Source organism: Pocillopora verrucosa, chromosome 4 (genome assembly GCF_036669915.1).
Source record: "Pocillopora verrucosa isolate sample1 chromosome 4, ASM3666991v2, whole genome shotgun sequence".
Taxonomy (NCBI): Eukaryota; Metazoa; Cnidaria; class Anthozoa; order Scleractinia; family Pocilloporidae; genus Pocillopora; species Pocillopora verrucosa.
This window is the reverse complement of record NC_089315.1, coordinates 13,991,143-14,015,647: the sequence shown is the minus strand read 5'-3', so window position 1 is coordinate 14,015,647 and position 24,505 is coordinate 13,991,143. Positions and strand designations below refer to the sequence as shown.

Sequence of the window (24,505 nt, the reverse complement as noted above, 5' to 3'; positions counted from 1 at the left end):
GGAAACAGTTGTTGCGGTTATAAGAGACTTGGAACGAGGAAATGGAAAACAATGGTCAAGAAGGAACGCCTGATAGAATTCGTATTTCTCGGAAACCTATACTGGGCTGTACAGCCTAGAGGTTTCTTGGAAAGGTATTGTCAATCATTTCTGCGTTTTAATTGGGTGAATAAGGTGGAAAAGGAAGTGACACCTTTCTTTCATTTTGAGAAAAATGTGTTGCGGTTTTTATTCACCGGTAGGTTTTGCAACGTTATGCAAGATCTTACTTAGTCTACGTCGAGGTTTTGGCAGAATTATCGACGTCGAACTTACCAGTCATTGACGCGGAAAGTTTTGGGGAACCGCTTGACCAAATAATCAATCTTTGCTCGTTTTGACTGTGCAATTGTCGAGTTTTGCCATTGTTTAGCATATCTTGTCGCGGCATTGTTACCAGCTATGGCGAGTGGTTCGAAATCGACCGATAAGTTAAAAAAACTGGATCAACTGAAGAACGAGGTTGTTGAAATTTTACGTTCTTATGATGGCCATTGTTTGGATATTTCAAAATTCAAGAGTGAGTACAAGCAAAGATTTAGGAGAACTTTTGAGAAAGATTATAATGCACTTTTGAAAGGAAAAAAGTTCAGCAGTTTCATGGCAGAGTTAGATATTGTTGAACTACAAAAATCTAACGAAAACCAAAGCATCATTCTCATGAAATTGAAAGAACCAAATCCATGCAAGCTTAAATCGTCCATTTCGGGTGCTGGCTCTCAGCAAGAAAGTTCAGATTCCAATGATGCACTAGATAAATTAGAAAAATCACCGTTTAGAGAAAGACTCTCTTCGGCTGGAGGTCTTCCAAATGTTGCAAATACAGCTGTCATCCCACCAGGTACTAAGGATGAAAGCAAACGGGATATGACAGATCCGTCGCTGGTAAAATCTGTTACATCGGTGACTGTCTCACCTCTATCACTGCCAACTTCAAGTGTCAAGAACAAAGGTATGTAAATCAGTATTTCCCTATTCAATTTGAAGATTTTAGTTTAAGAAAGAGGGGTTTGTAAAGGGAAGAAAAATTGGCGAGTGTATTAGGTACTGCTAATACAAGTGGCTGGGTCAATTTTGTTACTTCGATATGAAGCGAATATTTTGGTTCTTACCTTAAAGCCCAAATGGTTATTATGGGGACCTTTGTTGGGTAGTCAAGCAGCAACCTGTACCGATCGATCTTCCTTTAACGTACCAAGTACATGTATTTATGGTCAACAGTGAAAGAGAGATAAAAATTAATTTTGCATAAAATCTATTATGATATTGCACAATGAATTTTTCTATTAAACCACCCATCATGGGGAATTTTCTTTAACCAATCATGTGTCACGTAAAAAAAGGAGTAAATATGCTAAGCTAATACTGTAAGATTTCAACCTATCGGATGTATTATTAAAAATTATATTGCATCCAATGTTTTTTATCCTGGAATGAATTGTGTTTCACTTGTCATATTGCTTTTTGTTAGACAAATAAAGATGACTTACTTGTTGAAACTAGATGCTCCAAGAGCATTTACTTGGGCTTTGTATCGCAATATCAGTCGTACTTTACAAGTATCAAACACAGTAAAAACAAATTAAAGAATCAGGATATTTAACACAAGAGTTAAGCTTACGTATTTACTATTCAAGTGGCTTCGTTGAGTATCCTCTTCATCCATGCAATAGCTGGTTGTTTGCCTCACCTTTGAAGTTCTTTTCATGAAAATTTTTTATTTTTTCAATTCAACATCTGAGGTGTTCGTCTGGGCATCACAGTCATCATAGTTTGTTGTTTAAGAAGTGAGTAGTCGTAGTTTTGACAATTTTTTCATAGTTTGATCTAATATATGGCTCATTAGTTATCTTGCAAGAACTGGAATGAACCTTGCTAATTTGGCTATCTTTCAATTTGCGACCACTCGTGGCTCCAAGAGTCTCATGTACAAATTGAGTAGATGTCTATGCCACCTTTACTTTCCTTTGATACCTGGGCAATATTGATGTCAAAGCTTTGCCCAATCCCCTTCTGTATGGTACTGTCTATATGTCAGTAAAGGATATAATGTGGCTTTTGAATTTGTTTAGGTCTTTATGACAACCTTGGAAAAATGTTGTGTACTACAAACAAGTACACAAAATTTTTCCTTGTGTACTGGCTAATTGCTTACATTACCATCTTCTTAAGTGGCATAAAATGACACCAAACTTTTAACGTCTTTTACTGTTTCAGCCCATTTGGGTTGTTGGGGCAGACATTCTTTCAGATCTTTCATTTGATGGATTCAGGTACTTTCTTGTCTCTCTGGATACAATCTTACACACTACTGCAACCAGGCAGCATCCTTCTAGGTCAAAGAGTGTTCGCTTATCATGGAAATCTAATTAGTAAGTCTCGTAAATCATGCATCACTCGCTTTTCAAATGGCAAATCATGCTTCACCTTGTGATGTCTGGTCCCACGTAATACAGACAATTTGGGTTCAATCACATGTTGCCCTGCAAATTTTGGGGCCATCACATGTCATGCAAAAACCATTTGCTACCCTCAATACTCTTTTTTTTTTCCAAGCAAATAATTTTTCTTCTTTTGACTATTTTATGAGCCAAATGGTGATTTTGATAAGAGTTATTGTGGTAACCCCATAATGATTTAGCTCCTCAGTTGTAACATTTAATGAAATCTAGCAGGGAACATATTATTATAATTGTGGCAACCTGTGCTCTGATTGAAAAAACAGTTTTCCTTTTACAATAGACAGAATGTCTGATGGTGTTCAAGAAAGTAAAATTCCTGCAAGCCCTACTGCCTTCTCTTTTTTTCACAAATCCTCACCATATTTTTACAGAGTTTATACATATGTACATACATACATCAACTTTATTTATACGTGATGAATGATAAAAGCTAAATGCTCATGGGGTCATGTGTTTACCATATTTACCCGTGTATAAGACACACTTTTTTCTTTAAAAATAACCATCAAAATCGCGACACATATTATACACAGTTTCTAAAGTAACAAAAGCCTAGTAGTAATTGGTCTTTATTAGCTTGAGTTAAATAATCTACTGATGAAACATTTTCAATTTCAATCCACAAACACAACAAAGAAATTAAAGAAAGCCTTGTAGTAATTGGTCTTTATTGGCTTGAGTTAAATAATCTACCAATGAGACATTTTCAAATTTGATCCTTAAATAAATTTAGTAGAGTATTTAAGAAACAGCTGACGAGATAAACATTACGATCATACTGTATTACTGTAATCACAAGCAATAAGAAATTCGAAATAGTAAAGAAACTTACCACTGTGAAACGTCAGTTGTACAGGAAGAATTAACCTTTTTTTTTTGCTTTGAAAACTTTTTTTTATGAAAAATTTGGTCAAAATTGGGGTGTGTATTATACATGGGCACGTATTATACACGGGTAAATACAGTAGTTATCTAATCAAATTAATGAGAAATTTAATAAATAGCTGAGGCTCTTAACAAATACTGAAATCTCATGTAAATACAATTGTAATATCTTGAAATCCTAAAAATATCTAAAATCCTGATTGCTAAAATTATCAGCCAATTCTTTACAAAAGATGATATGGGTTCCTCAGTTTATTAGACTTAATACTGGAAATGTGGACATATCACCCACACTTACAGAAATGCTGCACTTCAAGTTTGGCACCTTATATTTTTGAAAAAAAGTTTTTGAAAAGAAATCAATAGAAATTACTTTAGTGCATTCTTGAGAAGTTTCTGTATTTTGGTTGGTTTACTGGAAGAACACAAGTGAGAAGACAATCACACTTACAACAGAAAATAGCTTTAATCTTTATCCATAATTTTAGCTGTTAAGGCTAGGAGCTTGATGGCACATTAATATCATGTGATTACTTAAGATGAAGCAATACTCCCAGAACATAGTCAGAATGATCTGACTGTACCAGGTACATGTGCTTGTATTTCAAGAACCTGCCAGGTTATTGTTGAACCCACCACCTTCCATTTAACAGTCTGCTGCATTTTAGCCCTTTACACCTGAACATCAGAATTCATATTCTCCATACTGTTCTCTTTATATTTACTAAGGTGCTGACAAGGAGAATTTGTCTAAAAATCAAGGGTTTCTTTAGTTGGTGATCATTTCCTTTATTCTCATGGCATTAATGTGTGATTCAGGGGTGATATTGTACGGAGATATTAGATGCTAGTCACTCTTAGGAGTTAAAGGGTAACATAATTGATGAACTGAACTAGCTGGCAATAATAGGATTGGAAGCCATTTGAAAAAAGATCTGCAAGTGTTGTTGGCCTATTCATATGGGCCAACAACATTGATGACAATTATGCAGTTCTGTACTTGGGTAGAAATGGCTATGGTAAATGTTACTGTTGGATATAATGTTTTCTTCTACTTACCACACTTGTGTCTGTAGCTTCAAGTGCCCAATTACATAGGACCCCATCACAAAAGATAAAACACTCTACTGGAAGTCCGCAGGCCACACCATTGCCACTTGCTGAAATAATGCAACAACAAGCTGAAGAAGCAATACAGCTTGCTGGTGTAGGCCTCCCTTCTCCTCATGCTGGCTATGGAAGGCTACTGCAAGAGGTGAACATGCCCAATCCAGCAGGAAGAGAGCTTCTTTTTTCACCCCCTGAATACAATGAAACAAGGATTCGAGAAGTTGGTACTCCGGGTCCTTTTGAGAGGTCAATCGGCTATGCCCATGATAAATTGAATAGCATAACAAGCAAGGGGAAATCTGTGAGAAATGATTTTCGTGAGGTTAACAAGGTAGCAGAAGAGATCATCACTTCCTTGTCAGAAAAAGGTTGCTTTGTTGGTCTGGAGGAGGTAAAAGCTGAGCTGTGCAAAGAGTTTGGAAAAACAAGTCTTACTGCATTGGGTTTCAGAAAAGAGAGAGATATTCCTGCCCTTAAGGAGCTAATTGAAATGCAGGCTAAAGTGAGTTAAATTTTGTGTAAAGTAGTCATTTTTGGAAGTTCTTATTCTTGTTTTCAGGGTTTTTTTGTGTACAGGCCATGATTAACAATTTGTGCCTAATTGCATGTATACTATTGGTTCTTATCCATTTTGCAAAGTTTTGAAGTCCTTGACCTTGGTATGGTTCTGTCGCTCTATATCTGTCAACATAATATTTTACATAACCAGCATGTTGAGAAGACTATAACTACCTAAAATATTTTAGCTATGATATTCTTGCATTAAAACCAGTCACAAATGAGATCAGGGAAATGCATCTATTTGACCACAAAACCAAAAACTAACCATGGTGAAAGTGTCGCTTTCATTTCAGTTACCTAGTAGTTCCTTCCTCTAACACAATGTTTTATTGACATGACAATAATAGATTAGGAGAAACAAAAAAGTCACATTCAAATTATCTGATCTATTTTATCTGTGTTAATCCCAAAGGTCAACTTATTCGTCCATGCGTACGTCATGTCAAACAGCATCTCCACTTTGTACGAGTTGAACCAAAGCCTTGCTGATTTGGGTTCAAAATCAGACTTCGAGGAGCTCAATTTGGGTCCTCTATTGAAACAGCCTGTGGTGTATGACATGTTTAAAGCTCCTCAAGGTCTTCCCCAGGTACCTCACGTGACAACTATTCAGATTTTGAAGCACTTGGAGAACTACATGGACAAGGAAGATCTGTGGCGCAAGAAAGTTGATTTAGAGAAATTCATGGAGTACCTCTCTGAAGAGTATCAGTGCGGCACTCCTTTTGACCTTGGCGTCAGGATACAGAGCATTGGACTGGCTATCTCGGTAATGTTACTCAATCTTTTTCTTTACATTCCTTTATTTTAAGCTTAAGATCAAGTCTAACAAAGCGCGCGCGTTATTTGACCTTTCAAAAACATTATTATAAGTCTCTGGGTTGGCCCAAAGGGAAGTACATCATTAGTGAACAAGCCCCTTTATATCCCTCAGCGACCTCATTTTGATTAATTAATATGGGCTGTTTATTTGTTTTAATTAATTTGTTAGGTGATTAAAAAAGCCAAACGTTGCGAGAGCGAGAAGTGGAAAGATATCAGAGAACAGGTGTCAGCCGACATGGACGAAGAAATCCAGAGACGCTTGCGCAAAATCAAGAAAGATCTTCTTGGACAAGATCATGGCGATTCAAGGAGCTGTGTCAAGAAATTTCTCGACACATCCCCATCAGACGCCCTGCAGGCGGTGTTCAATTGCTGCTTGGAGATGTTTGATGGCAGTCGTGCAAAAAAGATCACTCAGTTCCTAACCACAGTTATTGAGGATTCGCTCGGGAGGCGATTATTTCAGCTTGCACTCTATATGAGTTGTAAGCGTCTGTTGGGAGACACCTTGGAAAACCTGGTTGATGAGAGAGTGAAGACAGAGCTCGAGGCAGCCGCCAGCCTGGCAAGTCACACGGAGACAGAAACAGGGCCAGATCCACCAAGCGAAGGTTTGATATTTTTTGTTTTGGTTTATTTTGGGGAAAACATTCTGAAACCACCAGGCTGGATTTCGAGCTAAGAGCGTGCTGTACTTTCTCGCTGTATAAGGAACTTATCGCGCTATTGAGGAAACTACAGTACCACTCGCGTATACGTTAACAAAAAAACGGGAATAAAACGCGCCAAAAATCGCATGCAATTGCGAATTTAAACAAATCGTGTGCGTCAAAAAATCGCACTTGCGCGCATAAGCTTGATACATCTGCCTCGTTAGTATGTATGAAGTAGTCTTTTTGTTTTCCTATTGTTTTCCTAGCTGGCGGTTTATCGTTTTAAAGAATAAACTACAATGTGATAGCACTAAACTACTATACGGTTACCAACGACAAGCAAACTTGTTCGTTTCAATCACCGTTCGAACCGACCTTCCCGATATGCTGTTACTAATGCGACTTCGTAATTGGAATATTTAAATTCCAACGGAATTCTTATATCAAAATAACTATTTCTTACTTCGTAGAAAAAAATCCGTCACAAGGGTTTGGAATTTGTTCAAAATAAATTTATTCACTGTGTATCGTAATTCGGTAGAATCAGCTAAGGCGCCCTTTTGTAACCAGTTGTCGCGTTCTGAATGCAAACACACGCGTGAATGCTTATTTCATAGCTTTTGTCATCGGTGAACATGCTGTTCTCGAAAACTGGTGCATTCATCCCGCCATTTATACAAGAACAATAACGGTATAAGTTCTAATCGCTTATTTTAATGGTATTCATAGATAGTTCATAGATAGTTCATTTTAATAATTTTTCATCGTTTTATATGTGTGTGCTAGGAATTATTGTCAAAGAAGTAAATGAGTGGCTGAATAAGGCGGAGCACACTGACCTAGCGACGCTAGCCAGAATTGAGGAAAATGTCATGAACAGATATTCAGAATTTGATGGTTTTGAAGCGTTCGGTTATGGTTCCTTCCTGAAGTTCTTGATGAAACACAAAGCGCTGCGTGAAGCCATAGCTGAGGTTGGTGGAATTGCTTCATCTGGCAAAAGAGGAACCGGGCTTGGACTTCGAGTGTCACTTGATAGTGTGCTAGATTTTATATCTCAGTGCGGAACTGAACCATCTCCGGTAAGTAAAAATTACAATTTTATTAATTCTAGCGTTTAAATATGAAATAACACGAACAAAAGCAACCTCAACCTCTGTAATTCGTGTCTTGTGGTAACAGATCTTAGAAAATTGTATGGAAAAATCTTGGGCTTACTTTATTCGCTGTAAGTAAACTTACATCGGTACCAACCAGCAGCTTAAGGGATCTTAATTCGTTCACTTAACACATAACCACATATTAAGATCAAAATTCCACAATGTACGTTACGTTTACGGAGACTTTTGGTCACATTTACCCTTTACAATCCAACATCAGTATGCACATTCTCCGCACTGTTTTGAAACGATTTTTACATGTACTGTATGATACTGACAAGTTGTACTGACCTATAGTTCGTAGTAGTATCGTTTTTTTTTCTCATGACTTTAATATTAGATCAAGAAGTGATATTTTTTGGCGACATTAGCAGCTTGTCATTCTAAGGGGTAAAAGGTTTAGTTTAATGGACGGTGATTTTTATCAAGTTTGAACGTAAGCCTATCCTGTTGAGCAAGCTCACTTCTTTTGCCTTTTGTTTAGGAGTCCATAGAACAGTACTTGTGTGATTACTACAATGTCAGTAAAGTGACGGATCTCGGATTTGGCTCCGCTGCGAATTTGGTGAAAAAAGCTGCAGAGCGAAAGAACTTAGTGGGGGTGAACATTCCTTCGATTGTTTACGAAGCTGCTCTTTTTCGTCACAGCTCTGGAGTGGGAGATACGGATGGCACCAGCCTAAGCACGCGTAGCGGTGGCGTTCTGGGTTTTAAGAGTAAAGAAGAAGCTTTAGAAGCTATAAAAAGCACTCCCCTCCTCGAAGATGTTTCCCTCTGGACTCACTGGGATGAGGTTTTCGGTGGAGAGGTCTCTAAACTTGGCAACCTAAAGTCATTTTTGGAAAATGAAGGGATTCTTTTGAGTACTAAAAAGACATCTTCCCAAATTCAAAACCCTCTGGTTGTCATGGAAACATCTCCCGGTGTTCTTCTGCGAGTCACTATGGACACATCGCCGGACATGTTTAGAGAATGCACGCGTCACCGAGATGTGATAGGAGCGACTGGGCATTTGGTTTCCATGGTAGTGATAAATGGTGGTGTTTCTAACACCCCAGTGGCTCTTTTAGCCAATCATGTACAATCGTCATTAGCATCAATGGGAGTTGACGACAGAGGTGATAGCGATCATCGATCTACTTTTGTTCTTAAATGTTTGACCCGTATGCCACTCAGATTAGCACAGGCAGTTGGAGCAAAGGTGTGTATTAGTACTTACGTAAGTCGTCGGCTAACCTTTTGTATGAACTCAGACTAGTGTCAAGAGCGCGTCCTGCTCTTCCACTCCCAGTCTTCCTGATCATCGTTAATGTTGCCTTTATTTTCTTCAAAAAATGGCTGCTTTAGAGCCTTAACAAACTTGGCTAGGAATGCTTTTGTTAACTCAGTAATATTAGGTAGACTGAGAGCGTCAAGCATAGGGCTCCCTTTTGGTTTTAGGCTACTGCTAAGAGGAGCTTCAGCGTACAGGAGGCTTGAAACAAGCATTAATTATAATCACTGTTATGTGTAAGATACGATGTTTTTGCCATTAAAAAACACATTTTTAAGTGCAAAGATAACCAGCGCTCTAAAGGCTTTTTCGTTCTTAGCAACTGAGTTGATAATACAAATTGGCCAGCATAGAGAGTTTATGAAGCTGACGTTGCGAACGTTAGCCTTTCGTCAGAACGAACACAAGAACTGTGACTTATGTGCGATTTCAATACAGAAATATGGGGCTACACCAAGGCTTGTCACGAAGCCTCTCATGTAGTCTGTGAATGGGTTACCAAAGCACTTTGATTCGCAATATTTCTTCGTTGTTAGACTGAAAATTTGGCGTTTTTTTTCCATAGTTCATTCTAACCACCTGTCTCTGTTGTTTAGGTTTTCTTTGAGCCTCTCAAAAAGTTAGTTGGCTCAACCGAGGCAGCATCCTTGCTGCTTAGAAGCTGCTTTACCCAGTCTCAACGCGGCCGTCTTCACCTCCTGGGCTTTGCCTTGGGGATAGGTGAGTGGAGAGATGACTTTCTCAGCAGAGTTGCGTGCAAAAGAGAGGAGGACGAAGGCTTGGTCTCCGGTGGTTACAGTGATGACGAACAAAAGAGACCGATTGCTGTTGTCAAGCCAGTTGCGGCTCATATTTCGTCAACGCTGCAGACAGAGGTGTGTAGACTGAAATTTCCCTTGATCTTTTTAGAAGCGTATGAAGATTGTTAAACATAGTTGTTGGAATTGTATGAAGATTGTTAAACATAGTTGTTGGAATTGCCCCCTTTTGGTACCTCTAATATAATTTTTTTTGCGTTGTATCATCTGAGAGTGGCTTTTCCTGGTGTAATGACTATGGTAACAGCTATTTTTTTCTAGACTTCCACGGAAAGTGAATCAGAGAGCGATGTAGCAGTTTCTAAAGATCAACAAAACTTTGCTGAGAAGGCTGGAGACGAAGGTATTTTTTGCAGGCCCTTATTCCTTCTTTGCTTCCTTTATACCTTCCGGTTTCCCTTCTATCTTTTGCGTTCTTCATTCCTCACTCATTGTCTACTTAATCTATAATTTCTGCCGAGTACTTTAATTTTCGGACCTTCTGTTCCTCTTTCTGGCCCAGTAGCCAAACCCTTCGCATCATGATAATGTGCCTTGATCCATAAGCCTAAATTTTGTCGCATTTTTTTTACAATCTTAACAGTTACATCGAGCACTCAGGATGAATTTCCAGAAGTACCTCCCACTCCTTGTGCTCCTCCCAGACAGCAAGAAGATGAGTGCAAAGCAGTAATCGACCAAATTCGCCGAGATGACTTTGGAATCGGTATTGAGCTCGGAGAAGAGGAGTCCAAACTTGTCCAGCGACAGCGCGAAAGAGAAGGTCGTGGCTTAGCGCGTCTGTCCAGTGAGCTCTACTCTAGGGACACCCACTTTGTGTTGGAGCTCGTTCAGAATGCAGACGATAATTCCTACCCCGAGGTGTGCTCTGACCCAGGATTTCCGTCCCTTTTGTTCGTCCTCGAGCGGGACAGGATCGTGATACTGAACAACGAGATTGGATTTGAGGAGAAGAATATCCGTGCGTTGTGTGATGTCGGAAGAAGTACCAAAGGGAAACATCGCTATGGCTACATTGGTAAGTGGGTACATGTGAGTCTAGCATTATAAGATTAATTTCGCCCATGTCGGCAATGGAAACTAATTCTCACCTAGTTTGCGCACACTTCCAGTGTGATCACAGCATCCGTAGTTTCCGTCTTAAGAGGTTCGTAAGTTTGGTTCTTCGATTGCTTAGGTTATGGGTGTTTTCCCTTGTCTACAAAAAAATTTGATGTTTCAAGGTCACAAAGAGTTGCAAGGATATGACTGCAGATCAATTAAATTAAGGATCAACGCTTATCTACGCTAAGGTTTTCCTGAGTAATTGTTTCCACATGAAAACCTTTCTTTTGATTTTGCGTACAAAATAGTTTGATGTTTCAAAGTCACAAATAGCTACAGGGGGTTATCTACAGATTTAGTAAAAGATTTATGCCTATTTAAACGCAAGGTTTCCTAAAGGAATGGGTTCACGTGGAAATGTGTAACGCAGAGTCTCAGTACTTACACACGATCCACTTTTAGAACACCTTTCTGTTTAGTCAGTATTATGACCTACAAAATGGAGTGATAGAAATTTATTATAGATATTCATTGTTCTGCGCAATTTTAGGACAAAAAGGTATTGGTTTTAAGTCAGTCTTCCGGGTTACTGATTGCCCCGAAGTCCATTCCAATGGATATCACATTCGATTTGACGCTAAAAGCGGGCCAATTGGTTACATTCTTCCTGAGTGGGTTGGAGGCAATTGTTCGGAGGAACGAACCATGGAGGATTTGGGAGACGAATCTGTTGATGATGAGAAAGGAGATAATGGCAGTGGAGCAAGCAGTTCCGGGGATGAATTTAGCTTGTAAGTTTAGACTTTTATAGGAGAGGAGGACAGGAGAATCCTTGGTGAATTGTCACGCACACTGTGAAACAGGTGTCTAAACTTAGCATGTTTTAAAGAAAGATTTAAACCAGACCTTCAACTAAAGCCTTGGTGACACTTGAGCGCTCTGCGAACTCGTTATTTTGTTTTCTTGTTACATTGTTTATTAAAAATGCTTTCTTTTCCCTCTTTTTCCCCGTAGCTGGCCGACTCGCATAGTTCTACCATTAAATGATGAACATCGACAGAACGAGAAGTCCTCTCTGGCGCCCAGGTTTCACGATATCCGTCCCTCACTCTTGCTATTCTTGCATCGTTTGCGAGGAATCTTTATTCACGACAAGGTGGGTTTGAACTCTGTGTCAACAAATTAAAATACTCATTCTTCTCTTAGCAGGTTTCTATACAAACACAGGCAATTAAGACTCCAGAAAGAACTCGTAATTAGTATTAATTCTCAACGCATGCAATATTAATATTGGTGAATTTCAGTTATCCTTTTGCTCCTTATCGTTGTTGTCGGTGGTATTCTTATTCATAGCAGCAGCAAGTGCCATGAACATCATCAGATATCGAACCACGCAATTGTCAAATAACATTCTAAATTGTAAAAGGTAAAATTCACCTCTGCTAATTCCTCTTCCTTTCAATACAACGGTTTTCTTAGTCGAACCAGTCAGTTTATTTTTGGTTCTCTGAACGGATTGAAATTTGAGCCATTTCCATATTTCTAAATCTGATCTCGAAGTTGGCAAGATCAAAACTTTATGCCCTCTACATTTGTTGCTTTTACTACTTGGCTGAAATTGCCGAAAATCGCCTAACCTTTCAATTTTTCTCCAGGTACATAATAGTCACAGTGAAATGATAAGGAAGGACCTGGGAAATAATATCATGGAAATCAAGCACACCAAAGGCACTGATCGGTGGCTTGTTATCAAAAAACAGCTCGATGCCTCAAATGTAAGAAGACAGCTTACGATTACCTTAAAAGTAAAAATGTATTGTCGTTTTGCTGCTGATAAGGCCGGCAATCAAAGTTTGTTATCTTTAAAATCATTGATATGTAAGTGGTACCAGGGACGATTGCAAGTACTTGTGCATCACACTGTCTTCATACTTATTTATTCGGTATTTGTACGAAATTTTCCTTTTTTTTAGTTTTATTGCCGTAATCTCTCATTCTACACTGAGTACGATCATCTAAGATTTTAATGGGTTTCGTGAAAAGCATATTACCAAAGCCGAACTTCTTATTTTAATTGCTTTTGTCACTTTAATTCAATTCAGATGAAAGAGGATGTAGAGATGACTGAGCTGGCGCTAGCTTTCCCTTTGTTTGATGACTCAGGCAGTACTTCAAGTCAACGGATTAGGCATCAGGTAAAGTTCACCATGTTACACTTCAGTTCTTGGCTTGTTTTAGTGTTTCCTGAAAATGATATGGAGTGAGAGCCAAGCGAAAAGGGTTTTCTGGAACCCCCTGAAATAAAATTACTTGTGAAGAAATGTATGTCTCTGTTGAAATGAATCTACATTATACACCTGGAAAAAATACGAAAATATTTTCCTCTCGAAGAGCTTATCTTCCCCCAAATTGGTGTTGCTTGAAATATTTCAAAAATGATAAAACTGTAATTATAAAACACGTAAGCAAAATATGCAACATTGACTGAGCTGTGGGGAAGGGAAATGTCTAGTCGTCATAGGGGCAAGGACAAGGGCAATAGAATCTGGCAAATTTGCGCGCTTAAAGTAGCACAAGAGATCTGGAGCTCATCTGTTCTCTCTATGTCCCTTGCAACAAAGGGGACGCAAGAGCTAGGTACATGTAAACCTAGGCATATTTCATGATCTTCTTAGAGCAAAATGAAAACAACGAATGGCACTCTAGCAAGTGTTTTGGTCATACTTTGTAATTATATGAATATTGACTTTTATGGGCGACACGGTTACCTAGCGGTTAGCGCGCTGGAGGTGACCTTGCGATGAACACTTACCTCATTCAAGTATAGTAACGATACCCCTAGGCGTTTCATGTCACGAGAACCAGTATAAGCTCCAGCGTGATGGGTTACTTGGTTTGAGTGTATACGTTAGGCTACTTTTACTTTTATCAGGGGAAGGCGGGCTTAGAATGTATTTTACTGTATATCATCTACAGAACCTGCCGCCACAGAATGTGTTTGCGTATCTTCCCCTGAGAAGTTATGGTTTTCGATTCATCATTCAAGGCGACTTTGAGGTTCCTTCGTCTAGAGAGGATGTCGACAGTGACAAATCCTGGAACCAGTGGCTAAGGGAAGAGATTCCACAACTGTTTATTGACGCACTTTCTGTGTTTATGGTAGGAAGACGTGTAGTTTTTCCAATCAGTCATTTTGTTTCCAGCTTCAAACCCTCTAAATTAAGGATCCAAATCTTGAGATTTTGAAATTTTGGGACTTAAACTTCAAAGTAATTGAGATATTTGTTTCTTTCTCAAAAGGTTCATCCATCCTTTTCCGGCCTTTCCTCGGTGGTTTCATATTTCCAATTTGTACCGCTTGAAGAGGAAATCCTCGACTTTTTTTCGCCTGTTGCTCGCCATATTTTAAAACTTCTTCAAAGCAAGTGTTGTATACCTGTAATCGTGTCCAGCAACGAAACTGAGGAACCGACCGAAGTTGATGATAGAAAGAACTACAATTGGGTTCTCCCCACTGAGGCTATTTTTTCCGAAGACAGCATCATACAGAAGCTCATAACCCCTGCCCTTTTGAAGGAGCACTTAGGGTTGAGCTACCTTCACCCAGAAATTGTTCCAGCGCTAAATCCCACCCTTAGATCCCGTCTTGGAATCGAGACTTTGTCCAGCAGGCACTTGATGGACATTGGCAGAGCGGAGGTGAAAAAGGCTTCAAATGAATCAGATGAAGCCGCATCCCATAGTAAGGACTACAAACTGGATGTTGTGAAGATAGGTTGGGTAGCTCGTTGGTTGCAGTGCATGTATAGATGTCTCGAGCAGGAGCGAAATAGCAGTCAAGAAATGCTTGATCGAATTCGTTCTCTCAAGGTGATTCCGTTAACAGATGGCACATTCGTAAACCTTAAGGAAGACTCTGTTTTCCTACCGTTGTCTTTGCAGAAAATATCCGAGGGAGCTATTCCAAAGGTTAAGAAAGGTAGGTCCATATACAGATTTCATCACATAAAAACGGTATTGAAAGTATAATCCTTAAATTGCTAAACTCTTCACTTTTTGTCGTTAATGATTTAGCCTTTTTTCTTTTGGAAGAGGATGTCACAAAAACCCTCCATATTATAGCTCTTGTCGAGTTATCTTGAGGGATTCAACGTATTAAGGAGTCCAAATATCAATACTCAAATGAGTAGTACACCAAAAGTAAATCTATGCTCCGGAGAGCGGCTTGATTTAAATTATCAGATCAGTATACTGGAGTAATTGGCATTTGATAAAGCTTTTTCTCATTTTCAGAAAATAATATAGGATTTCGTTCTGGTCATGAAATTTTTCTGATATCTAACTCCAGGATCCAAATCTCAGGAGCAGACGACATTCTCGGTGCTCGAGAAAGACCTCTCCACAGTACACCCGTCTTTGTTCTCTTCGCTGGATGATATCGGTCGTTCTCAAGTTGAGCAACTGTTGAGAAGTTTAGGAGTCAAAGTTTGGAGCCCAAAGGAGCTCGTCAACAGTCACATAATCCCAACTTTCAAGTCAGACAAGTGGAAGGTATTAAATTCGCATTGTACTTTTGGCAATGATGAATGTTTAGGCGAGAGTTAGAGGCCAAGGCGGTCTCACGCTTCTTTATTGGCTTTAGTTTTCTCATGCATGTAAAGAATTGGTTTCTTAAATAGAAATTCATCGCTCGTAGATATCATTTCGTAGAGGTTTTAGAATTTTGAAACTTATGTTCATCTCGATATCTGATATCGTGTCCCAGATAATTTTTAAAGAGACAACTAGGAAACTTTAGATGAATCTTGGGGATAGCTGGTAGTGTAATATTATTCCAACACGGATGTACTTTTTGTGATTTACAGTCCAAGTCTAATGAGGTGTTGAGAAGCTACCTTGTGTACATTCTGGAAGAGCGCTTGAAAGATCCTTCTGTGTGTGATATGGATGAATTAAAGTCCTGCGTACAGATTTTAACGAACAAGGGTGTTTTGAACCCAGCAACAACGTCGATCCATTTCACGCCCAAATATGGAAGCACAATTGACCTTGCTGGCCGGTTGCCCAGTAAGTCGCCTTATATTTACCTGTGTTGCCCTAAGTTGAGCTCTTGCAGGTGTAAATCTGGCATAAATTTCACCATTTTGCTGCTGTGAAAATGGTCGTGAGACGGACTATTTTCGGCAAGATTGACTGTTTTTCTGTGATGTTATCGGCTGACTCAAGTAGCGTAAGTCCGGGTCAATTCCCATCCATCGGAAGAGTTATGTTGTTTTGTTTTTTGGTTCGTTGTGTAAATTTTGTTAAGCCTTTAGTACTAAGCCTTTAGTGTGGTACTGGTAACTGTTGATAGCTGGTAAGAGGAGTCTAAGTGTTTAAGTAGTGGACCAGCTTTCCAGAGTCGTCAATGTAATGATGACTTCCGCTTAGAGTATCGAAACGTCAGTCACTCCTACGGATAGCAGTCCCGCTCATATCTCCTTTAAACCAGACAATCAGACTTCACGATCAAATGTTACTCCTGACTTCCAACCGTTTGTTGTGTTTCTGTTGTACATTGTTTTTGATATTTGCAGTTCCCTCGGATAGGAAGGTAGAAATTAAATGTATATTTTCTCTTCTCCGTTAAGGTATTTCATGGACTCTTATTGACGAATCGTACTTGGACTGTTATACGGGATTGAAAGCTCGTTCTACGGATTGGAAAGAATTTCTTACCAAGCTCGGTGTCAAACACTTTTTGTCCATTAAAAGGAAACCAGTAAGGATACATCGAGACACTATGGTATGCTCTTAAATCTTTATTTCAGCACCCACCTGGTTATATATTTGTTTATACCAGATTGTTTTTATGTCATAACATATTACCTAGGTCTCTCAGTTTCATCTTAAGAGGTGCATTTTGGAAGTATGCATTCAGAAAAGTAAATAGACAGTATGAGAAATCTATGCATGGCTAGAACGTTCAACTAAATATCTCCTTTTTCTATTTCTTTAGGCTAAAACACCTTGGGCGTCCTACGAAGACATTTGGCAGACAACTCCTGATGGCTTTTACATTATTAATGACTGGGCCTGCGAGCAGTTTGAAGAATTTCTTCGAAAGATTGACAGCACTGACGCTAAGCAACGAATCAGTCCTGAGGAGTCAAAGTTCTTGGCTCAGTGCATAGATGAACGTTGGGGTGACGAGTACGCACAGTATGCTGAAGAATTCGTCCTTGTCGAAGATACAAACGGGCATAGCCTCAAGGAAACTCGATCTTCCTTCTACCTGAATCTCGTTTCCAAACCGTGGATGGCCTCTACCGCTGGAGGGAAGGACTTCCATCTTCCAAGAGACCTCTTTGTGCGGAGTGAACTTGTTTATCAGCTACTTGAGAATCACGTTAACTACGTCGCAGCAGATTTAAAGAGCTCGTCTTTCATAGAAACCCTTCGAATTCGAGAAAACGTAGGCGTGGATGGGCTGATAAATGAGATGAAGAAGTGGTCAGGTGGCGGCTGTGAAAGGATGGATGGAAATCAACGAAAGGAATTTACGACTTCTGTTGCGCACATGAGCAGAGTGTATTTCTTTCTTCTTGAGAAAATGAATCAGAGTGGGGTAGAAAGAATGAAAATACACGAGGCGTTTCTAAAGAATGAGATGATATTTGTTCCACATCGTTCTCCAAGTCTCCAATCGGCTGGATTTTTTTACCTGAAGAAAGACGTTTGCTGGACAGATCCGACAGAAGTCTCTCGGAAGCTTCTTGAAGAACAAGACAAGATGACCACAAGGCCCTTATTGGAAATGTTCTATGGAAGCCGAAGTACCCAGGAAAGTCTTTCAGCCTTTTTTGTTGACCATATCGGTGTCGACGCGACACCTAATGTGAGTGAGTACATCGAAATGGCATCGACTGTTGCCGAAGTTTCTCGTTTTCCTTCTCCTTCATCTTTGAGCGATATGTTGCAAATCTTTGCCACCTTTGGAAGTAAATGCGTCGGACGCGACCACAAAAACAGCATGCGACTTGATCAACAGATCGACGCAAATATGGCTGCCTTTTTGAAACAGTCCTTACAAGACGACCAAATACGCATTTTCCCTACAACGGATAAATGGGTTGCACTTTCTGAGAAGCCACTAATAGCCGATGATAAAAGTCTCTTGAAGATTTTCCAGAAGGAAAAAAGTGTCCACTTTCTTGACTTTGGAGATTTCTATCAACCTCAAAAGCGTCGCTCATCTAAAAACAAGCCTCAAGAAGACCATGAATTAATGAAGCACTATGTTTCCTCGTTCTTGAATAGCTGTGGAGTAGCAACATTGAGTAAATGCGTCAAGAAAGAGTTTACTCCACGCGGCGCAGTGCAATACCAGTGTGTTCCCTTGCAGAAGCACTTCCACCAACTCATCCCATGTGTGCAACGTTTCCTATACTCCAGGTATCAATTGGTGTACAACGAACTGAGCTCTCAAGGATTTGCACAGAAACTGCCGCAGATGCAATTTGCCTCCGTACCAAGTTTGGAAACTGTGTATTCATTGTCCACACACCCTGACGTTCACGTTCCCCTTGAAGAAAAGTCCGGCATACAAGAGGCTGGGGGCATGTTCTGTTTATATGTCGTACAAGAGTATCAGGATAATTTAGAAGTCTTAAATGCCGAGATGATTAAGCTGTTGTTTGGAGGGAAAAAACCGGGTGCTTCAGACCTCAACAACTTTTTGGTTGCTGTGAAAAATTACAGTGGGAATGATCTTGACAGCTACTTGGAGGATAAGCAGGAATTGGAGCCATTACCGGAAGACGAAGAACGGTGGATCGTTCCACCTCCTGAGGTACCCGAAATTGTAATGGATGATGGTGAAGAGGCTATGAATGAAGCAGTTCCTTTTCATAAGGAAACCGCCACCCCTTCCAGGTCAGGCGACGATGGTCTTCATTCCTGGCCACCAAAATCGTCTGCTCAATATGACAAGGCTTGTAAACGTGAAGGGGATCCCGGTGGTGAACCCATTCTAAAGATTTGGCCCTTGCCGGAGCCTCCTGAAACTGTAGAGAAGCCCTTTAGAGAAGAGAATCAGGACTATTTGGTTCAGAGACCTACACAACGTGATATTAATACCACAAGAGCGCCAGAGGCCATGTCGGAAAATCCCCTGAAGGGAGAGGGTAGGAAACCGGCGCAGGATAATCCTGGTGCAGTCGTCCCTAGGCAACAGCGCACTGAAAACGATGCACAGCAACCACCTGAGGTAATCGTTGAAGATGCTTTGGTGAACAACCAGCAGATAAGTTCTCGCGAAACAGCAAGTGATTTGTGTCCCAATGAAATTGAGAACCGTCAGCACAATGCAAAGATCGTGGAGCCCCCTCCACCCCAAGTGCCCCTACCTGGGGAGATGACTTTCGTAACCATTCCTGGCGATGTAGCGAGGCAAACGTCTCCCAGCCGCTCCAATCTCTGGTTTGATGGAGGTCCTTCTGAAGTTGAATTTGAAGATCTACAATTTAATGATAATCAGAGGATCTTGGAGCGGATCCCGCTGTTGGATAACCCAAACAAAGAAGACATTGGTCGTTGGGGAGAACAGTGTGTGTTCGAGTTTCTCCAAGAGCAAGCACGAGGCCACTCTCCTGGCTTGGTTGAAATTGTCTGGATAAACGAAAACGGGAACACAACTGCGCCGTACGACATTGAGATTCGACAACATATCTCAGGTGTTAAGGAGAGTGACAAACGCACTGTGGTAACGTTCGTTGAAGTGAAGACCACTTCCTCAGATCAAAAGGACGCTTTCGAGCTGTCCGTTCCGGAACTTCAATTCGCTTTGAAGCACCAAGTCGCCTTTCACCTTTATCGTGTTTTTAATGCAGGCAAACCTGATATTGTTCGAATTCGCCGTTTGCAAAATCTTGCCACCCATTTAGAGAAGAAGACCGTAAAACTGTGTATGGTTATCTGAAGATTATGGGCGGAGTAACAATACTTCACTATGAATGAAAACTTTTGGGTGATCTAAAAGTTATTAGGTTGTTAGAAAGTTAAGTTGATGCAGTTTTAGCGGTATATTTCAAAATCCTTGTAAGAAAAAGGGAAATGGTCTGATAAGATAATGAGAATTTTAACAATGTAGTGAACAATCAGCTACAGATTTGCAATCTTGACGTTTTTACGAATAATATTTATTTTCGATTTTTTAAAATTTTATTTTCTCTTTAAGTCGGATCATAGTTTCATTTGGTATTTTAAGTTTTTAACTATCGTTTAATTTTGTCATTTTCCTCGTACTGCATGGTTTAAAGGGGAATTATTGGAAACAATTGAATTGGTGTTGACTCTGAATAGCTTGCACAATACTTGAGATCAAAAAAAGAAAGCCTAGGAGTAGCACAGAATAATGGAAAAACCATCAAACAGAAAAATGTACTGAGAAAACAAGAAAAAAGACAGCGGAGGTACATCAGCTGACCTTAAACCAGTTCTACATATGGTGTTCAATTTCCCAAGTTGTTTATTTCTCAAAAAAATTTACTGTAAATTGAAGTCACTCCAATGTTGTACCACTGTAATCTAAATTTTGATCGGACTGTACATTTTATTTGCATTTAATATTTTAATGACCCTCAAACAATTTATGCTATACATTTCCAAATGCACCCATTCTTCCACAAGGGACAAGCCTTATAAAAAAGGAATCAACAACCCTAATTTTTTAGACCAGCCTTGATGCATTAATTTATAGCATAGTTTCATCGTCCTTATAAGGAAGAATAAAATGCAGTCTAACTGTTAATGGATCTCCTTATTTACACATAAGGGGCGAACGTCATTCCATTTAAATGATTAAGAGAGAGAGGAACAATTGCTTCTTTAATTTTATTATGCAAACCCACAGAAACAGATGCTGGTGTCATGATAAACAGGTCTACAAAAGTACAACATACAGAGCTTCCAAGTGTTGGAATATTGTAAAAATATATGACAGTTTGATCTCCATCCACATAGCAGACAGGCAGAGTCACATCATCACTGCTGAGACCCACAAATTGTACAGGATGACTAATTTCTTTGAGGGCTGAAGGGCAATTGGCCACTGAAAGATACAATCAGATTACCGGTTGTGGTTGATTACTTGCATTCAGGTAATTCACATGTGCCACTGGTTTTGTGACAAATTACCAATAGCAAGTTTGATATGCATGTATCCCTGCTTTTTTATTAGCTTATCATTATTTGCATTTAAAGATTCATGTTTTTAATATTCTGTAAAGTACAAATAAGTTCAGAGCCACCTTTATTTTGCAATGATATAAGTAGCTAACTCTGATTATACTGGCCTATAAAGGTATTTGTTTGAAAAATTTTTGGTAAAGAACTGGACAAATATTGTGGCATGGAACAATCAAAGAATTCAGCCCCCTTAAAAGCAAACAGGGTTCTGAAAGAACAGCAGAGTGACCCATGCTGGTGTCATGATAAACAGGCCTAGAGTGGCACATGTGATGGGGAGGGAGGTGTTCTAAGGGAAAGAACTGGTATCAGTATTCTACAAATGGTAAAGAGATGAATAGTTATGCTACGGAGCTGCTTCAACTTACCAACATTCTGCATGCTTCCTTCATCAGATTCATTAATTCTTTCAATGGTTTCAGTTTTTTTTCACTTTTATTCATGGCAATTAATTCCTGACATTAAATAATAATCTTGATTTAAAAATTTAAAACAATGATATGCAGCACAATTAAGTAATTCATTAAATATCCCATGAAGAAATTACATGTATATGCGATTGATGCAATTTTTGTGATTTAATATTGTCCTTGGTCCACACAAACGTAAATATGTACACTTTGATCAAATTTTGTACATACATCATTCTTATCACCAGAGGCAATCAGAAAAGAAAATTCAGTTTAAGGAAACACATCCAGCTGTAATCTGATGATTTTCAGGCTTAATTTATGCCAGATTTACACCTGCATGAGAAAACTTGTGCTACCCTCTGAAACAATCAGATTCAAAACTTGCTTTGAGCAGTCTACTTACTTTTGCTGTAAATTTTCATTGACTTGTTATGATATTTTCTTTTCATCTCATTGACTTTATTGATTACTAAAGTTTGGTTTTAAGGACACTCATTTGAAATGTGCTCTCATTCAGTTAATTGTCCTTGGTTTTTGTATAAGTACTGTTATTGTGCACATTTTTTTTTTTAACTTGTCCACTACATTTTCTCAACACCAAAACCAAAACAAAACAAAAATCAACAACAAATTAACAAAAATGGTTTCAAAATACCTGTGGGGCAGCCGATGAATGTCAACCCATACTTGGTGGAAACAGCCAGCAAGCTTGAGCGAGCAGTGGGTAAATTTATTGGTGAATCAAACATTCTCATTTTCCTCATTTGTTTGAAGCTAAAATCCTGTTGAAAAACTATTAAAAATATTTCAACACAAATGTTAAAAAATATTTAACAACTACAGAAGCCTTGACTGTGCTCTGTCCTGTTGTAAAGCATCCACGAAGCAGCTAGAGCACAAAAGAAGTGTAGGGAGAAACGCAAGACATAGTCAACAGTGTTTCTCCTCAGTTCTTTTGTGCTCTAGCCACTTACTAAGTTGCTTTACAACAAAACAGAGCACTGTCAAGGCTTCTCCATTTGTTTAACAATAGAGAATCTGTTAAATTCCCCATGCATCACTTCTAGTTTATAACAACAGTATCATTAGCATGCTCGATACTCTCATAAAATATGCTACATTAAGCCAATCAGAATCCTTGCTAGAATGGCTCAGATAATCTGATTGGTTGAACAAGACTAAAGTTGTTGACAATGTCAAACCATCAAAGGTCACAAATTATCTGAAGTAGTTCACAAACTTAAACAGTTCGCAGGTTGAACATAACACTTTTGCCTGAATTTTTTTTTATCAGTCTTAATACAGGATCTGGAAGTGAAATTTTGAATGCAATAGGGCCAAATTGTGGCTTATAAAAACACACAAGATTTTTCACATTACAAATAGGAAACAAACTGCTTAAGATCTGAGTTTTATGACTAAACAACTGCTGAATTCTAAGCAACATGAACATTGCTTGGGATGACAGTGCCATAAAACTCCACTTCTGTAACGGATGTGACCTCAACAAGGATATCAGAGCAAGCTCTTAGTTGCTCACTCGAAGGGCTGCTGATTTAATTTCTGAGGCTTGCTTCACCACAATGACCAGAGATCCCCATGATGAGCTAGCCATGATGACAGTCACTCTGACACCATCATGATTTGTATGAGTTTTAACAGTTATGCCAATTTGGTTACATTTTCATCATTCATGTTTTGTTCTTTTTTTTTATGACAAAAACCATATATACTATACAAGTTTTAGTGGTGCTTGATTTTTATTAATGTCCGTAAGCTTAAAAACTCAGATTGTTTGCTTTCTCTTTGAGGATTTTTGTCTCTTCTCTCATTATAATAATGTCAATTACAGCACTTGGTATGTTTACCAACCTTTGTTTGCTCACTTATTCTGAAATTTCACTTTCAATTAACAAAAAAAAGCTACAGAGAAGTCTGGATAGTGGTGGGACATAGTACAAATTGGCAGATTGCATGACAGCTTTAGCTCAGTTCCATGTTTTGTAAGGTAATTTGGTATTAACATTTGAGTTGGTTTCATAAATTGGCCACTGTTAAGAGTTTCAAAGCTGATGTTTCAAACATTAGCCCTTTGTCAGAGCTATAGTGAAGGACTCTAATGTAGGGATAACACTCGAAATGTCAGCTTTGAAACTCTTAATGGTGGCAAATTTATGTTACCAACTCAAATGAGAATACCAAATTACCTCATTATGTTCTCCCACCAATGCAGCACCACAGTTTCTTTAGAAATTAAACTTACCCTTTCTATCCATGTTTTGTACTCTGACAGAGCACGCTCATACAATCAACGACAGCACGCGTTATATCTGAACTTTATCATAAAACTCAATACAATTTACGGCTAGTACATTGTATGCAGGAAGTCTACAGTTTCTGTTACCGATACAAAGTTAAACATAATTGTACATTACATTTGGAGAGCTATTTGATACAGCTTCCCGAATACACATGTTGACTGGTGCCATACCGCAAACACGTATGTAGCAACAAAAAAACTGATTGCCCAACCACCTTTTAAAAGACCATTTCATTAAAATAACAAAAAAATAAATGGTGTTTAAAGAAGTGAAGCCAGTTGAATTGCAGGTCAAACTATTTCTTTGCAACAGTTTGCCAGCACCAAGTTCTTTTGGAGTTCTAAACCTTAACTGTGGAAATTGTGTCCTCTTAAACTCCATGTTGATAAGAATTTAACACGAACTATCTTGGACTTTCCAGGAGTTGTCGAAAGTTTCATAAAAGGTGTCTCATCGTACGCTATTTGAACCAATCTGAAATTCGTCCATGTCATGTGTCCATGTGATGAAGCTAAAAGTACATAATACCTTCACATCTCTCTGCGGGGGAACTTCTTCGTCTTCGCTATCCGCCATTATGACGGCACTCAGTTTCTTATTATTTGTTTATGTACAGGAACTAAGCTATTTCAGTGTATCACTTGAGGTTGTAGGAACAGTTTACCGAGTGTTGTCCGCCATTTTGCTTACGTGACTTGCACTGGCTATTGGTTG

General features: G+C 39.1%; 1 protein-coding gene and 1 long non-coding RNA gene across 2 annotated transcripts; one reads left to right on the top strand and one right to left on the bottom strand.

The window, feature by feature from the left end:
* Window positions 1-109: 109 nt before the first annotated feature.
* On the top strand, window positions 110-20,620 carry LOC131772893 (uncharacterized). Its single transcript, XM_066165006.1, has 19 exons — window positions 110-991; window positions 4,463-4,998; window positions 5,470-5,826; window positions 6,049-6,493; window positions 7,322-7,617; window positions 8,180-8,896; window positions 9,565-9,843; window positions 10,048-10,129; window positions 10,370-10,804; window positions 11,381-11,621; window positions 11,845-11,986; window positions 12,486-12,605; window positions 12,933-13,025; window positions 13,807-13,989; window positions 14,131-14,809; window positions 15,179-15,381; window positions 15,696-15,897; window positions 16,461-16,615; window positions 16,829-20,620. Exons 1-19 carry the CDS (start codon window positions 442-444, stop codon window positions 19,787-19,789), a joined length of 8,676 nt encoding a protein of 2,891 aa, XP_066021103.1. The 5' UTR covers window positions 110-441; the 3' UTR covers window positions 19,790-20,620.
* Window positions 20,621-20,689: 69 nt separating this feature from the next.
* On the bottom strand, window positions 20,690-24,481 carry LOC131772894 (uncharacterized). The gene is made up of 3 exons (XR_010717170.1): window positions 22,126-24,481; window positions 21,426-21,512; window positions 20,690-20,920 (listed from the first exon to the last, which is right to left on the bottom strand). It is a non-coding gene; the product is annotated as an uncharacterized lncRNA (long non-coding RNA).
* Between the last annotated feature and the right edge of the window lie 24 nt (window positions 24,482-24,505).

Excerpts from the sequence above, each read along its gene's own strand:
- LOC131772893 (XM_066165006.1), top strand. The coding sequence starts at position 442 with ATGGCGAGTGGTTCGAAATCGACCGATAAGTTAAAAAAACTGGATCAA. Across the intron at positions 7,618-8,179 it reads GCGGAACTGAACCATCTCCG|GAGTCCATAGAACAGTACTT; the intron begins GTAAGTAAAAAT and ends CCTTTTGTTTAG. Across the intron at positions 15,898-16,460 it reads CCTTGCTGGCCGGTTGCCCA|GTATTTCATGGACTCTTATT; the intron begins GTAAGTCGCCTT and ends TTCTCCGTTAAG.